The sequence below is a fragment of the Marmota monax genome, unplaced genomic scaffold, assembly GCF_021218885.2.
Source record: "Marmota monax isolate L192 unplaced genomic scaffold, Marmota_monax_Labrador192_F-V1.1 WCK01_AAM20220418_F8-fsc00017, whole genome shotgun sequence".
In the NCBI taxonomy this organism is placed as follows: Eukaryota; Metazoa; Chordata; class Mammalia; order Rodentia; family Sciuridae; genus Marmota; species Marmota monax.
The window spans coordinates 22,251,403-22,269,926 of record NW_026695241.1 but is presented as its reverse complement, the minus strand read 5'-3'; the positions used below and the strand labels follow the sequence as shown (position 1 = coordinate 22,269,926).

The 18,524-nt window shown below is 39.6% G+C and overlaps 1 protein-coding gene across 1 annotated transcript in view; it reads right to left on the bottom strand.

Moving 5' to 3' along the window:
* The window catches only part of Dpf3 (double PHD fingers 3), a 259,933-nt gene that overhangs the window by 10,530 nt on the left and 230,879 nt on the right, over positions 1-18,524 (bottom strand). Inside the window, exons 9-10 of the mRNA XM_046440970.2 lie at positions 10,065-10,177; positions 44-125 (exon numbers count right to left, since the gene is read on the bottom strand). Of these exons, the coding sequence (XP_046296926.1) occupies positions 44-125; positions 10,065-10,177 (195 nt within the window). The remainder of the gene's footprint in view (positions 1-43; positions 126-10,064; positions 10,178-18,524) is intronic.

Below are 18,524 nucleotides of genomic sequence, written 5' to 3'. Positions count from 1 at the left end.
GAGGAGTAGCTGTTGTTGTTACTGTTGGCCTCATTGTCATTACCTTCTGGGGGCTCTGCCACTGGGGGATTTAAACAGTACATGTGATAGCCACGGTCACAGTCGTCGCAGAAGAGTAGCTGGTCCTGGCAGGATACAGAGCGGGCGGAAGGGAGGAGAGAGATTCGATTATTTGGGGCCAATAATCTGGCCCCCACTCATCCCTCCAGCCATGTTTCCAGAGATCAACCTCGCTGGGTTCCCCTTCCCAGGTGACTCTGGAGTCCTCATTGCCCCCTGGACATGGCTTGTGCTAGATTTCCCTCTCTGACTCCCAAGCTGTACACATCTTCTCCCCACCCTAGGGTCCTGCTCGATTCATACCTCCTCCAAGAAGCCTTCCTCAACTACCCACTCACATCCAAGTTTAAAGAGATTCCTTATTCTTCTAAACTCCTATAGCAAATAACGCCGCTTCCAAAGGGCAGAAAACTAATTTTATGCATCTTTCTATTTCCCATGATGATTGCCTCGTATATAGAAAGTACTTTAAATATTTGAAATTTTTAACTGAAGTCCTCCAGTCTCTACTCTTTCCATCTGAAAAGCAGACGACAGCTATATTTGGTGGTAAGGTTCGTGAAAACACAAAACCTAAAATTCTGGGTTGTAGGAAAAAGCAAGCAGTACCCTTCTTCGACTTCCAAAAGCCTTCTCCCAGGCTGGAGGCTGGAACTCAGGTGAGATCAGGGGAGAGGGTGTTTTTGTTTTTTGAGGCCAGGAGACCAGTTAGAAGGTTGCTCTAGCCACCAAAGTGAGAGAGGATGATGGGTTGAAGTAAGACTGTGGCATGGAAGAAAGAAGTGGGTTTTGCTCCATTTAAAAGTCATTAATTAGATGTGGAGAGTGACAGTAAAGAAATCAAGAATGTCTTCCAGGTTGTGACTTAGTCAGCAAGCCAAATGACAGAGTACCCACTGAGACATGGGCTGGAGAGTGAGCCCATAGGAAGCAGAGGGGAATGTCAGCTACCAATCTCCTGATCACCTAGTAGGGATGAACCTGGAGGCAGCTGGAGATCTGTAGAGAAGTCTGGACCTGAGATATGGACTTGGAAGTCATTGATAAAGGACAAAGGTGGCAAATGAAGGTCCTAGAGTGGAGAGCAGATGTCATTGAATTGATGCTCATAGAAAGGTATCCATGAACCCTTTGAAATGATATGCAAAATTTTGTTTATAGGTAGAAATGTACTTTTTTTCCTCCTAAGGAAAGAGTACACCTATAGCTTTCATTGAATTATCTGAAATTAATTAACCCACAGAGGTTGCTGAGAAGGACAAATTGGGGAACACCAATTTAAGAGACAAGAGAACAAAGAAAACTAAGAAGCACAGTCCAAGAAGTAGGATGAAAACCAAGGCATGATGGTTTACTCCCCAAACGTTGTAGCCTGATATCAGAGCTGAAGAAAGCTATATATGGTGATATGCTTAAGGGGTAACAGGAGATAAGTTTGGATGGAGACAAAAAAAAAATAGCAAGGGACTTGGCAGAAACGATATTACTAATGTCCTAAAGACATCAATAATCCCTACTCTAGGGATCATATGAGAACTACAAGAAGATAGAATACCCTGGATTGGACTTTCCCAGAGCAAAATCAGGTCTCGGGCAGTTTAAATGCATTTTTCAAAGATTGATCATTGACTAGCACCATTTCTCTTCCTTTCTGTTTTCTTTTCAGGTTAATTCCTCCATCAAAACCACCAAGAACCCCCAGTTCATGCTAACTTCCATGAAAAATACAATTTAAGGACATCTTACTACCACGTGTCTAAGAACCAGGGTCCACCTATGGTTACACTTCCAGTAGAATGGGAATCTCATTCTGGGATATGTAGGGAAATTCCTGACCATGTCATGTGTACATGACCCTAATGCCCAAGCAACCTCCTGACTCCACACTCCTTCCCTGAACCCTTTCCTAAGACTCTGCCAAGTCAACATCAACATCAACAACAACAACAGAAAAGCACATAAACAGTTTGTAAAGCAAAGACCACAATCAACCTAAATATCTGTCAATAAAGGACTGGTTGAATAAACTGATGAAGAACTATGCAGCTATAAGAATGCAGAATACATCTATATATTGCTCTGAACTTATTTCCAAGATATTCAGTGGAAAAAAAGCAGAGTGTAGAAAACATATATCTTCTTATGGATTCATATGTATGCATATATGCTTACACTTAAACAAAATGAAAAGATAAGCCATACTTTTTTTTTTAATGATCACCCATAAGCAGAGTGGGGAAAAAGCATAGAATAGGTAAGGATAGAAGCTAGATTTTCATGAGTATATTATTTCTTCATAGATTTGATTTTAGAGCCAGTAAATATTTTACATAGTCATTAAGCAAAATTTAAATTATAATATGTCCCTATAAAACAAACAAAACACAACAAAAAAATCCCAAAATGAATATAATTACATATCCAGCTGGTGGTATAACCCCACAAAAACTATTCAAAGTGACTTTAAAACAAGTAATTTGAGTGTACTTCCTTAGTAGAATATTTGTTAAAGACAAAAATAAATGCAAATATGCACTTTTCCTGGCAATTATATATCTTACATATATATACATATATGTGTGTGTGGATATTTTTTTTTTGGTGGGGGAGGTATTGGGGATTGAACTCAGGGTCACCACTTGACCACTGAGTCACATCCTCAGCTCTATTTTGTATTTTATTTAGCAACAGGGTCTCACTGAGTTGCTTAGCACCTCACTTTTGCTGAGGCTAGCTTCGAACTCACAAACCTCCTATTTCAGCCTCCTGAGCCACTGGGATTATAGGCATGTGCCACGGCACCCAGCAGCAATTATACTGTGATGATATTCTAGAACTTTTGCATGTGTATCAAATGAGTAATAATGTTGGTATCATTGAGAAGCAAGAATTTTGATATGGTTGAAGAAAAATACAAATGTAAAATCAATGAGGTTAAATGAAATCTCCACAATTGGTGCTAGATATGAACTGGAATATTAACATAAATTCATGGTGTATTTCATCTTTAAAACACCCACAAAAATATTTTCTAGCTCCATCCATTGAGAATGTCCCTAGGCAATAATAAACAGAGTAAAAAATAGCACCTCCAAAAAACATATTATGTTCTCTATAGACCATTGCCCACTGAAAGGACCAGTAGTCTTCGGAGAACTAGCCGATTTCAGGTCTGATGGGATGAAATGTGCCAATATCTTTACATATTAGAAAGCAAGGAAGCTCCCAGAGGCTTAGGAGGCTGAGACAGGAGGATCATGAGTTCAAAGCCAGCCTCAGTAAAGGCGAGGTCCTAAGCAACTCAGTGATACCCTGTCTCTAAATCAAATACAAAATAGGGGATGTGGTTCAGTGGTCAAGTGTCCCCTGAATTCAATACTTTATACTCCCTACCACTCTCCTCCAAAAAAAAAGAAAGCAAGGAAGCTATCAAATGTTATTAGGATCATGTCCAAAGGACTTAATTTTCAGCCTGAATGTGTTTACACTGATCAAAGGTAAAGCAATTTTAACTATAATGGATTGAAGCAAATAAAATATATTTAAATCCTTGAGTTCATAAAGATAGCATTCTTAAACACTTAGTCTCCTTTGGGAGGTGTTAGGAAAAATCACAATTTTTTAATTTAGTTATTTTGAATTTTAAACTAAGGAAAAAGTTGCAAAAAAATGGTAAAGATTCTGTAAACACTTCACACTAATGTTATCATCTTACATTACCACGGTAGAACCAGGCAACAGGAATTACCATTGGTATGACATGGTCTATTATTTTAATTTTACCACTTTTCTCACTTATGCTGTGTCCTTTTTCCTGGGATCCAACCTAGGATCCTACATTGCATTTATTTGTGTTTTCCTCTTGTCCCTCAATCTGTGATGGTTCTTCGGTTTCTGTGTCTTTCGTGACATTGGCACTTTGAAGAGTGCAGGTCAGGGACTGTAGATGTCATTCAGTTTGAACTGGATCTTTTCTCATAAGATTAAAATAGGCATGCATTTTTGACAAAAACACCATTGCAGTTATGCTGTGCCTTTCTCAGTACATCAGGTCAGGGGGTCATCCACACTGGTATGTCTTGCTACTTGGAATGTTAACTGTGATCATAAGGTTGTCATTGCCACTTTTTCCATGTAAATCCACTATTGTCCTCCCTCATAATATATTAATAAGTAATCTTGTTGGAGAGAGAGTTTGAGATTATGTACATATCCCATTTCTCATTTTCTGCCCACTAATTTTTATATCAATTAATGGTTATTGCTTACAATAATCACAAAAGTGATGTCTCCCTAATGATGATTTTCCTGTTCCTTCTACATTTATTCTTTAGAATTCTGCACTAAGGAAGCGCTTACCTTCTTTCCACTCATTTATTTATGCAACTTTTTTAAACATAAGTGTGGATATTTATTTTATTCTTTAGGTTATAATCCAAAAACATCATCATTTAGTTTCTCACATTTTCCTATATTTGACCATTGGGATTTCCTTCAGGTTGGCTCCTGTGTCCTGCAGACGTGTCCTATGGGTTTCTGAGTGCTTCCTTCCTTTCTGACACCACAAGATGCTTCAGGCTCATCCTGTGTCCTTTTCCCCAGTCCTGGCATCAGCCATTTCTCCAAGGATGTCTGGTTCCTTTTACTAAGAATGGGACTGAGAACCAACATCTGGGTGCTATGCATTCTCATTGCTTCTGAGCTGTCATTGCTTCTAGCTTCTGGCTATGAATTGAATTTGGACAGTGCTCCCCAAAGGTCTAGATGTTAAAGGCTTGGTCCCAGGGTGATGACACTGGGAGATGCCATTGACCTTTAGAAGGTGGAACCAGGTGGGCGGTTCTTAGGTCATTGGAATCATGCCTTCAAAAGTTGGTGTAGGATCCTGTTATTTTCCGAGCTCTCTAATTTCTGGTTTATGATGTGAATGGTTTTCTCCAAAATGTGCTCCCTGTCCAGAACCTTACTAGAGGCCCAAAGAAATGGGGGCCACCTGGTCTGAGATTGGAATCTCCAGAATAATGAACTAAATAAATCTTTGCTCTTTACAAGTTCATTGCCTCAGGTATTTTTTGTAGTAACATAAAGCTAGTACAGTCCTCCTTTCCAACAGTTCTAGGAAATAATTACAGGCATGTATGTATGTGTGTGTGTGTGTATTATATTATATTATATTATATTATATTATATTATATTATATTATATTATATTATATTTTAAAGCATGAGTTGATATTGATACTTCCTATTCCAATCCAATGCCACAGGGTTCAATATAGCCTTCCTCCTTTGTTATTCTTTCTCTGACATTTAGAAATCTGACTCTCACTGGCCACAATATTGTTATTAGTTCAAGCCTAGCATGAACATAGAGTAGTTTTATGATTACTATTTCATATACCAATGAAAACAAATCTTCTAACTAGAGTACAATATTTGTGTGCAGTTATTTTGTTTTTAGCCTTATAATACAGAGTCACAATACTATTTTTAGAAATTACTTAATGTAGTTCTTTTCCCCACACTTTAGTATGGCTATGTTATATATTTATATTATTGTTGGATTTGTTTGTTACTGTTTTTATTACATTTTCATTTTTTCCACATCCTGGTTGACTAAGTAGTTATCTTTTGGGGAGATATATGAAAACCTTATCTCGATTCTAAGAGTCAGAGCTATACAAAAATATATTCACAAAGAAATGTTGATCCTCCCTTATCCCTACTACCTTATTCCCATCTTACCATTTTTTCTCTGCTGGATTCCCCTGTATTCTTCCTGTATTTCTTTTACACAAATGCATAGGTGTATATTTTCTTACATCTACTTTTTTTCTTATAATAAAGGCAGAAATGATAGACATTGGATTTTACTTTGATTTTTTTTTACTTAATAATATATCCTGAAAGTCATTCCATACCAATTCATAGACATCCTTCTTATTCTTTTTTACAACTGTATAGTGCTTCATATGCTTGGTCCATGGTTTATTCAACCATTCTTCTGTGCATGGACATTGAGGTTGTTTCCAAAAATTTGTAATTATAAACAATGCTACCATAAATCACCTTTTGCATATGTTTTTACATACTGTTGGGGGTAGATTCCTGTGAGTGGAACTGCTGAGTCAAAAGTGGAGAGCCCAGTGGTTTTGTTAAGCATTACCAAATTTCCCTCCAGAAGGGTTGTCCCACTTTGTATTCCCTTCAACAGTAAATGAAGGTACCTGTTTGCCATACTTTCAAGAGAATATAGGGTCATACTTTTAAAAATTTTTTTGCCCACTAGATGAGTAAGAAGTTGTATTCAGTTTTGTTTTAATTTGAGTTTCTTTGAGTGCATCTGAACATTTATTTCCCATGTTTCAGGTCCATTTTAATATAGTTCATGAATAGTCTTCACATTTTTTTTTCTCATTTTCTATCAGGTCCCTAGTCTTTTGTTCCTCATTTTTAAGAGTTCTTTACCTACTAGGGACATTTGCCCTTTATCCTTGGTACATAAACCACAAATACTTCCTCATAGTTTGTCAGCTGTCTTTTGACTAGATCATATTTTTTACTTTGCAAATGTCTTATGGAACTGAATTGATCAATATTTTATTTCATTGCTACTAGATTTTAAGTCACAGTTAGAAAACCTTTCCCTATATTTGGAATAAAGAGGAATCACTCATGTTTTCTTCTACTACTGGTATGGTTTTCCTTTCTACATTTAGATTCCCAATCTATTTGGAGACTGCTCTTATGTCTGGTGTGAGATATGAACCTAATTTTGTCTTTTCCCAAATGGCTACCCCACTGTCCCAGCACCATTCATTAAAAAGTCTATCTTTGACATGGAAATTTTAGATGCAACCTTTATCCTATAGTACATTTCCATACGTAGGTGGGTCTATTTATGTGCTTTCTATTCTATTCCAGCTGGTCTATTTGCCTACTCATGCATCCGTATCATACTATTTCCAGGTAGAGACTTTCTCATGGGTTTCAAGTCTGGTAGAGCCAGCTTCCATTATAGGTTGTTTAACCAACATTTTTCCTGTGTATTTCTATGTTTGTTTTTCCATATGAATTTAAGTGTCAACTTATCTAACTCCATAAAAAAAATACTTGTTGGCCCTGAACTAAATTAAAATCATAAATTAGCTTAGGAGTAATTGCCATCTTAAGAATGCTGAGTCATTCTACCCAAGATCACAGTATATCTTGACATTTGTTTTTTGTGTCTTTTCAAAAGTTAAATCTTCTCTTCATATAGGTTTTACATATTTATTGTTAAGTACATTCCTCTGTATTTCTTATTGTTGCTGTTATTACTGGAATTATGTTTTCTAACTGGTTTTTTTTTTGTATATATGAAGATTCCTAGGTATATTCATTTATATCCCGTTAATTTTTGTGCTTGAGTTAGCTTTATCATCGATTCTCTAACGTTTTCCAGATAAACTATCACGTCATTTGAAAGTAGAGTTTTACTAAAGGTTGAGTATCCCTTATTTGAAATACTCAGCACCAGAAGTGTTTTAGATTTGAGACTTTTTTCAGATTTGAGACTTTTTCAGATTTTGGAATATTTTATGTACATAATGAGCTACCTTGGGAATGGGACCCAAGTCTGAGGGCAAAATTCATTTACATTTCATATGTTTCAGCTTATACACAATAAGCTGATGGTAATTTTATGTAATATTTTTGAGAATTTTATGCATGAAACAAAGTTTTGTGGTATAGAATTTTCCACTTTGTGTCACGTTGGTACTAAAAGTTTTCATAATTTGGAGAATTTTTAATTTTTAAATTAGCAAGGCTCAACTTGTATTTTGTTATCCATTGTTATGTCTCTAATTGATTTCTCCTACCTAGTTGTTCTAGCTAAGCCTTTAGAATAATTTGAAAGGTAGAATAATTTGGAAGTTAGTAGAATAATGAGCATCCTCACCTGATTCCTAATCTTAGTGGAAATGCCCCTAGTGTTTTCCCCATTAAATAAGATACTGGCTTTAGTTCTAAGTTTAAATATTTTATCATGTTAAGAAGGTATCCCATAATTTCTATTTTCTGGAGTGTTTCATGAATTGTTATTTTAACCACCATATTATTTTGAAAAATGGTAAAGGTAAAGAAGCAAGCATTTATCCTGCCTTTTCTATATATTCTATACCTACAAGCTTGGGTTAGTTTCTCTTTGTAGAACTACTCCAGCTCATTTACAAAGAAGAAATTATCAAACGCAAATTTCACTATTTGCAACCCCTCATGAAAGGGTCAATCCGATTGAGGATCATCAATAGAGTCACCTCCCAAAAAGAAAAGCTATTTTACATACCTCCTGATAAAAACACACATCATCATCATCTACAAAGCAGTCTTGCCATAAAAGAGAGAGACGGGGAGACAGACACAGAGAGAAGTGGTGAGGGGAGAGAGGGACAAAGACAAAAAGAGAGAACATGAATTAAGCCTCTAGCTCTAACTACCAATTTACAAGAAATACAAGAGACAGAGGGAAATGTCAAACTCCACCAGGAGGCATTCAGTAAAATACAGTTACGGGAACTCTGTGGAACAAATGATATAATTTCTTCAACAATGGATTTAAGGTGGGCAAGAGACAGCAAGGTAGAGGGTGATATGGTTTGGATATGAGTGCCCCCCCAAAGCTCCTGTGTTAATACAGGAATGTTCAAAGGTGAGATGATTGGACTGTGAGAACTGTGACCTAATCAGCCCCTTCTAGGTTGAATAGACTGACTGGATGGAACTGTAAGCAGGCCGGGGAGCATGGCTAGAGGAGGTAGGTCACTGGGGGCATGCCCTGGAAGGGTGCATCTTCTCCAAAGCCCTTCCCATCCCTGCCACTCTACTCTCTGCTTCCCGGTTGCCAGGAATAGAGCAGCACTCCTCTGCCATGCCCTTCCACCATGATGCCCCGCCTCACCTTGTACCCAGAGCAATGGAGTTGGCCCACCATGGACTGAACCTCCGAAACTATGAGCGAAAATAAATTATCTATCCTCTAAGTTGTTCTTCTTGGGTATTTTGGTCACAGTGACAAAAATATGACTAACAGAGGGGGAAAGTATATATTATTTAAAGAAATATATATATATAGTATAGGAGATTTAACCCAGAGGTGCTTTACCACTGAACTGCATACATCTGTAGCCCTTTTTATTTTTTAAGACAAGGTCTCACTATTTTTTAAAGGAACCTCAAATATATATCGACTAATTACAATGCATGGGCCTTACTTGGATTCCAATTCAAATAAAAATACTTGTAATGCAACTTATTGAATATTTGTTTATATTAAGGAATTATTGTTTTTTTTAGCTCTGTTAATATTTTGGGGTTTTTTTGTTTGTTTGTCTGGTTGGTTGCACGGTTGGTTAAAAAGTAAGTCCTTGTCTTTTTTAGATACAGGTGACATATTGGCAAGTGAACAGATATTAGAACTATGACTAAGTTCTATGATTAAGAAGGTAGTAGTATTTCTAAAAGATCGGGCATCTACTAACCATTGTTGAAGCTGATGTTGGGTTACATCAGTTTCATTATTTTACTTTTGTATGTTTTAAATTGTTCATAACAAAATTTTTTTGGAAATTTCTGTATTATTATATTTACTTTGTAGGCTAAATGAGATCAAACGCTGTGGGATGTAGTGGAAACAACCAAGCGCAACCCAGCAACCCACCTATAAGCAATGGTCCCCCTGTCAGACACTAAGCCCTGGAGGGCTCATGGCCAGGTCGCTCCCAAGGGCAAATGGCCATCCAGGCAGCCACTGCCAGCCACCTACTGCATCTCTTGGCAAAGGCACAAAGAGCCCCGACAGTCCCTGTAGCACAAGGAACCCAAGGGATGTGGAGGCAAACAAGGCCCACTGATGTTTTCCTCAGGAACCCAGGGCTGAGAGTCCTGTCTTCCTCTCCTTGCTTCAAAGGACTCCCAGCCGCTTGGACCCCCCACCACCAACAACAGAGAAAGCCCCAAACTCACATCATTCTCCGAGGTCCCACAGAGGATGCAGGATTTGCATTCTATGCACTGCCACTTGTAGGTCTTGACAGCCTCAGTCATGTTCAGGGTGAACTGTAGGCAGGTCGGGTGACCTGAAGGAAACCAGAAGCAGCAGCATTAAGGCCAGAGGTTCTGACCTGTCGCCCGCATACACCACTAGCCCAAAACACATCTAGGCCCAGTGTGGAAAAAGACCAGGGTAACACAGGCTGGGAAACAGGGCCCTCCCCACTCTCCTCACCAACCCTTCCCCATTACATCAGTTGGAGGCCCCAAGGGAGAAACGAGCATTAGTCCCCTTACCAGGGATAAATACCATCCAGCCCCCCTTACTCAAGGAACCATGCCCCCCGTAAGCCTGCTCAGTTGATGAGAGCAGAAAGTGGTTATTGGAGAGAGCAGAACACACAGCATAAGGCAGCGCCCGGAGACACCAGCTGTATCTCCCAAGGCCCAGCTTCAGTCATGGCAGAAGGAACACGTGATTGGTTAGGTGGGGCTTCCTGATCACACTGCCTTGGAATACACGGGAGGAGGTCAGAAGATCATATAAAGGTTTCCAGGGACGGTGCTCAAAGGCAGTCAGTGGCATTACACTGTTATCAAGAGTGTCTGTGCTCACAGCCATGGGACTAGCAAAAGACTAAGCCCTGAACAGTCCCAGGGACTACAGAAGGAAATGAGGCAGGGGGGTTGGGGATCACCCTTCTCCAGAGCTTCCAACTCTGCCATCCCCACTGTATGGTGCATCCGATTGCCTCTTTCATGTGAGGGCGTTTGGACCTTAAAGGATACTCTAGACAGGGACAGCAATTAGGGTGAGCTCCACCTAGTGCCCTCCAAGGACAGGATCCCATATGGTAGGTACCTTGGGCCAAGCCATGTCCCAGCAGGAGGTGCGCATGTCTTCCTTTCAGACCCTCACAGAGTAGCAATTCTCCTGAACTCTAAACCTATGTGTTCCACTACACACTTGACCTTTCCATTGGAAATCTCACAGACTTCCCAAATTGAACCCACTCAAAACAGAATGACTCTTCTCCTCAATTCTCTCTCTGTGTTCCTTCTATAGTCTTCCTCGTCTGAGTAAGTTTCGTTGCAATCTGTCCACCTCCCAACACACTTTTCACCTAAAAAGGGGTCCCTCCCTCCCTTCCCTCCTTCCTCCCTTTCTTCCCCTCCTCCCTCCCTAACTCCTCTCCTTCTTTCCTTCCTGAAGATTTACATTTTTATTTGTGTTTTCTTACCTTAAAAGATCTTTTCACCTATTTGCTTGGAAATAATGATAGCTTTGTAGGAAATTACAAAATACAGTCGCAGACCAGAGGTAGACATTTAGGAGCTTTTGCTAAATAAGTGGTAACTGAAACCATAAGAATCAATGAAATCATCTAGGAAAAAGAGAACAGAGGGAGAAAGGAAAAGAAGAAAGGAGAAGAGAGGAAAAGGTCTAGGACTGAGCTTTGGGGAACTCAACTATTTAAATATCAAAGGAAAGAACCAGCAAGGAAATAGAAGGAGGGTCAGAGGTAAGAAGCAACCTAGGCAAGTATGGGGTGATCATAGCTAAAAGAAGAGATCCCAAGAACGAGGATTTGGCTTACTGTGTTCCTGCCACAGGTTCTTGAGCTTGTCGTTGCTCCATTAAGACCCTGAGTGGGGGAGTGTTGGCAGATCAGAGCAAACGCACCCAACTAATAATAGCACTCTCCAGAAGCGCCTTCTTCCTGAGGAAGGAAGGTCAGTGATTCCAGAATGTGGCAGACCTGTGCATCTGGAGTTAGGTCCGTGGGTGGGACGGGCCTGGTGTGTGGGCTTCATGCACCCAGCAACACTCCACAGATATTTGTTGAGAGCCAACTCTGTGTCCAAGTTCTCGTAGACTGTGCTGTGCTCTGAAGGCATTTTCTGAGATTGATTTGGACAGAATGGTAGCAAGCAGGTTTGGAAACTCCTTGGAAGTCTGTGAAAAATTCCCACAGGCTTCTCAAGATGGGCTCTGGCTGCAGAGCTCCTGCTTCTCAGAACTCAAGACTTATCACTCAAGTGTGAGAGGAAAGAAGGGGATGGAAAGAGTATTGCAAATTTTCGACCAGGGAAAGGACAGGGCAGTCATGCAAACAGCCGTGGGCAGGTGAGAATATTGTGCCCAGAATTAAATCCTCCTGTCAGTGCCACTATACCAGGTCAGAAGACTGTTTCCTCGATCCAGAAAGTGGAAAACTCATTTGCCATATAAAACTACAAGAATAAGATTTCTTATCTACCATGGAAATGACTTAATAATGCATACTATTGGACAAAAGAAAAAGCTTCTAAGGAAAGTGAAGCTCATTTCTAAGTTTTACTGCTAGGACTCTTTATTTGGGCCCTGAACTAATTCCTGAGACCCTTGGAGGTAAGAAATAACAGATACAGAATTTCCAATCCAAGGTTGGAAGAAAAAAAGGGTGCATTGCTATAAAGCAGTTCACTTATAGATTCCTATCTTGATCTCTTTGTAAGTTAATCACCAGTTTCTAATGTACTTACTTGGAAATTTCAATTTTCCAGGTCTTCAGTTTTCTTAAAGCAAGGAATACCTATTTTGCTATTTAAATAGTCCAATGTATTGAAAAGGGAGACAACTCTTCCCAGGTCCCTCTGGGTGCAGTGATTCAACAGAACATTTATAAGATTCCAATTACCAAAATGAATTTAGAAAGTGATGCAATGTACATGATTCATCCCAGCCAGAATATTACACACACACACACACACACACACACACACACACACACTCCATTCCTCAGAGCTCCTCCAAAATTGTTCTATCAGGAGAATTCAGTAAATTTCCCACCCACTTGCTTAGTTGATCCAGTAATGCACTTGGTGTAAGGAGGCATTCTTCATCCAGCCTTAATTCCTTCCCAAACTGACCTCAATTCTCCCTAGAGTTGAAACAGGAAATGTCACCTATGACCACTATATACAGGAAACCAAACTCCTGGGCTGAGCTTTTGGGTAATAGGGATTTGGCTTCAGGGTACCATTTCAGCAGATGGGAAGAAAAGGGAAACAGTAGGATTTGGGAAACTTCTCAGACAGAAGACAGGCTTGGAATACACGGGAGGAGGTCAGAAGATCATATAAAGGTTTCCAGGGATATAAAGACAGGCTGTGAAGCTGGAATACCAGATGTTTAGGGCACTAGAGTCAACTGAGCTCAATAAAAAGAAGATGGGCTTCTAGGAGCAATGACGGCTGCCTTGCCACTCAAAGAACACATGTGCACAGATGTGGAGAATGTTCCAGGGGCAGCAAGTGGGATTTGGGGCATTCTGGGGAGAAGACACAGAAGTAAGTATTCGTGCAAAACCAGAGTTAGTGCTACATTCACAGATGCCTGTATGTCTCTATCCAGCTGCCCACGAATATGGATGTGTTCAACCTTTTGGGGAAGAAAATATTTAAATACACCTTGTTGATTAAGCTCATGTTATGATGGTGACTTAGCAGCTAACACAACACACTAACCAGTCAACCTCGCCCCACAGATACTCGATACAGTGAGAGAAACAGTTCATTTTCAATAAAGCCTTGGCAAAAACTAATATACAAACTGCTATGATGTGTCTCTTACATTATGACCCTTATTAAAAGAGTTTTTTATTTCATTATTGCCAGTATTTAATTTGGACTAGGCTCAGCCACACCACTGATTAAATTAGAGGTCTAGGGAAAAAATTATCTTGCTAGGTTTGTGCTGAAAATATAAATAAAATAGCTACAAATAACTGTGGAACTAGCATGGTCTATTATTTATTCATTGTGAAATTATAAACATCTAATTATATTTTATCACCTTATTTATCAATGTTGATCTCTCCAAAAACTAATTTCTCAGGAAAGGAGAACCTAAATATCCATGGTCTCAGGCAAATAAGTACAAAATTCAAATTGTGCTCTAGAAATCATATTATAACAAAACACACAGCATCAATTTCAACCTGAAATAACACCAAAACAAAGTTTCCATGTGCATTCATTAGAAAATAATTTGGCAAATTTCTAACAGTTTTCTATACTCATACACATGTGAAATTTTTAATATTTACATATTGCATGCAAATATATATGAAGCTTTAGCTAAAGTATTTTTGCAAAGTACAGTTAACTGAATCATCATGCTAAAGAGTAATTTGAGGAGAAAAAAAATATATTACTAGCTCACTTTGGGAAGACAACTCATTTAATCAGATCCATTTCCATTCATATTTCTTTCTCTCTCTTCTCTCTTCTCTCTTCTCTCTCTCTCTCTCTCTCTCTCTCTCTCTCTCTCTCTCTCTCTCTCCATTCCTCTCCCAACACCCTCCATTTGAGACCCAGAAAGAAGCCTCTGATTCATTACATCATTACACTTAATCTATAAAGAGGTACCCCAATTCTAAGCAATCAAAAATCTAAACTCTTTACATATATATTCTGACTAGCATATTAACAGTGCTTCTTGTGTATTATTTCTTCAGTTCTACTTCTCAAACCTTCTGCAATGGTCTGCAAGCTCCCCTCTGTCTGTCTAGAAGTTACTTCTTATGCTGCAGACACCCACAGATTCCTAACCACAATGGCAGTCCAGAGCCAGCTGAATGGCTCCCTTTTTTTCTTACCATTTTTTATGTACTTCAAAGAGGACAAAGAAGAGAAAGAGAGTGGAAAGGACAGAGACCAAACAAACAAAAACACATTAAAAATAAATGATGGTGTGAGCTGTGGCTGCCTTTTGCTTGGGCAAAACACCTTACCGTGCAGCAAGTTCAATACGTCTTTGAGGTCTGCTTACGCTCCCTCTCAAGCTGTCAAGCTCTTCGACACCCAGGTATCATGTGGCATGCACACCACAGGGGTTGCTGCACCAATCATTATTATAAATAAACATGCACAGCACATTATGCAAGAAGAGCAGGGGGACTTTTGATGGACTAAACAGCAAAGGGCTCCTGGTGCCATTCTCAAATGGCCCTAGAAATCCCCCATTTTCACTGGTCGAATATGGTCCAAAGTAGAGTCTTCTGGAAATGGATCTACGCCCATCTATAAATGTGAGGACATCGTGATTGGTTCTCTTAAAGTGAAATAATGGGATGGGGAAGCCTTGACCTAGATTTATATGACTTCCTTGATTATCCCATACTGAGGCCAAAGCACAACACTAGAAAGATGTCAAGAGTAACATTTATGGCCCCAAAGTTCCTAACTCATCACTGCAGCTGAGGATCAAAGGCAATTGATCCATTCCTTTGACACTATTTGTTGAATAAAACACATGTGGCAGGCACTCTTCTAGGTATTGGGGATATAGCAATAAGAAAAACCAAACCTCTGTCTTCCTAGAACAACTGCCACAATTTGAGATATGTTGTAGCATCTGAGTCCTTTGGACGAGTAATTTCATCTCTCTGGGCACTAGGATAAGAATAACTATGTTATTCATTATTTTAGGATATTATTATAGGATAAGAATATGTTATTTGTGAAGTGTGGCTCTACCAATGCCACCCATAAATGGTATTTTTAGAGATACTACCAATCCCAAATAGCCTATCTACTTGGTGGAATAAACAAGGCTTCTAAAATTTTCCAGATAAAGCTCAAAGTGAAAAAAAAGAAGACATTAAAATAGCCAATAAGTCCTTCTAGAATCCATGTCAATTATTCCATGTTGACCAGCCCAGTCTAGTCCAATATCAGCACCAAAATATGGCCATGGCAGAAAGTAAAAGAAGTCTAGAAATCTAATGCACCTCTCTCATCAGCCGCACCACCCATCCCCATGCCATACGTTGGGCCCCGTACAGATGAGCTTTCATGAATCTTCAGGCAGACAGAGGCTTTGGGTAAGGATCCTTCCAAGAAGAACATTAGATCTGGGTTGAACTGGTTGTGTTATAGCAAGAAGATAATGCCAGCCAGGGAGTGGAAGAAGAGGGTCATCCATAGGAGCAATTCAATTGACTCTTCTTTTAAATTCTTAGCTGGATTTGTAGCTTATTGGCTACCATCTGCCAAAGTGATGCTTGCCCCACAGCCATGTATGAAGGCCACTCTGAAGTACTGTCCAGAGCTCAACCTCCATCTGGGATACAAATCCCTGACATCGGGAGTATTCAGCCATGGGCTCTGGGTTTTCCCCAGGAAAGTGAACAGAAGAGGACACTGTCATCTGTGTGCTTCCTTTTGTCCTGAGTCAGTCCAGCAGGGTTTTGTGGTGTCTGTGATTGATGTGTAGCTGGTAGAAAATGGCAGTCATTTGTTATCTCTTGATTACCTGTGATCCCCCAACTGCCCACCTTCCCTGAATTAGAAGATGAATCCACAGGTGGTTTAAGTTCTTGAGTTGTCTGAGGACCTTTGAGGTAGTATTTCCATTTTTTTCCTTTCAAAGAAATTTCTTAGAGTTGTGCTAAGTCAAAAGAAAATGGATGCTTTCTTGCCTTATTCTAGGTGAGAATGGACAGCAATCCTAGAAACGCCTAGAAGTAGAGTTCACAACACTAAGACAATTCGTGTTATATTTTTAAAATCATTTTTTGATCCAATTTTGAGATTTCTTCTGACTTTGCAGTCTACAGAGTGCCTACTAACTGCCAGGAACTATATTAGATGCTAATGTTTCAAAGATGAATGAGATATGCGTCATGCCTTGAGGAGCTCTAGTTTATTAGATGTGGTTGGCAACCTGTAGCGTGGCCACCAATAGCCCCACCTCCTGCTTCCCACACCCTGTGGAATTATAAGTATGGGCTGTACTTCATGACCTCTAACTAGCAGAATATGATAGCCAAGATCAGGGGTTTGTAAGCAGAAGTGATAGGATGTCACTTCTGATATTAGGTTAAAAAAAGTCGGGGCTGGAGTTGTGGCTCAGCGGTAGCTCACTTGCTTCAGCACCACATATAAATAAACAAATAAAATAAAAGATCCATTTACAACTAAATATATATTATATTTTTAAAGCCTATAGTTTTGATCTTGAACACTCTACCTTGTACTTTGTGTATGTGTTGTATTTTGAGGTGCTAAGGATTGAATCCAGGGCCTTGCACATGCTAGGCAAATGATCTACTACTGAGCTATATCCCCAGCCCTCTCTCGTCCTTTCTTACTCATATGGAAGGTGCCCATATGACAATGAATGAAAAGAAGTCTTGGTCCAATAATTGCCAGGAAGAACTAAATCCTGCCAAAAACCACTTAAGTAGGCTTGGAATCAAATCCTCTCCCAGTTGAGCCTTCGGGTATTACCACAGCCCTGGCTGACTTGACTACAACCTCATGAGACAACTTGAGTCAGAGACATCCAGAGAAGCTATGCCTAGATTTCCAACTCACAAAAACTAGGATAATGAGTGTTTATTGTTTCAAGCTATTAGGTTTTAGAGTAATTTGCATGCAGCAACCAATAACTATTTGGGGAAAGACAATTTTTTTTAAATGACTTAACACAATGTGATAAACGACATAATGGAAGAATGAATAAAGTTGTTACAGATGGGAAGTCACTGAGAGGAGATAGCGTATTAGGGGGGCCTTGAAGGATAAATAGGAGTTTTCTTAGTGAAAAAAATAAAACAGAGAGAGAGAGAGAGAGAGAGAAGAGCATGACAGGGAGATGGAAGAGCAAGGAAATGTGATGGTCCACTCAGCCAAAGAGGAGTAGTTCAAGAAGCACAGGGGGAAAGGGGAAGGGCAGGAAATGATGTTAAAAAGGTTTCAGGGAAAGATTATGAAGAGACTCTTATGTAGGCACAGGAATCTGAACTTGACTCTGAACACTGAGGACTCCTTGGAGGCTTTAAAGCAAGGACTGATTTTCTTGTACTCATGTTTTAGAGAAATTACTCCAGTGGCAAGTAAATAAAGTGGGGGTGGCTGGGGAGGGTCACCAGCTGCATTAATGTATTCAACGGATTTTCACTGAGCACATATGATACATGCTGAGCAATGAATAAGAGAGGCAAAAAAATCCTACCATTGTGGAGCTTATGTTCTGTTGGGGTCATGGGTGCCAGATAGGCCTGGAAATCGTGAAAATAAAAGTAGAAATGTAACAGGTAGTCAACAGGCATGATGCCCACCTCAACATGGGTGTAAGGAGGAGAGAGGAGTCAAAAATGATGCCAAGATGGGGCACAGAGTAGATGTTAACCTGTTAGCTGAGGTGGAGGCGGAAAGCTTATAGTCATACACCTCATGATGACGTTTAAGTCAATGACTGAGGGTATGTAGGATGGTGGTCCCATAAATTCTATTAATTTGGAAATCATCAGGTTTGGATGGCAGAGGAAGACTTGGAACTTGGTGAGATACTCAGGGGGGAGGCCACAGAGCAAAAGTTAGAAAGGACTTAGTTGGGAGTAGGGAGGCAGGTCACCATTGTAAATGAAGGCTTTAAAAGGC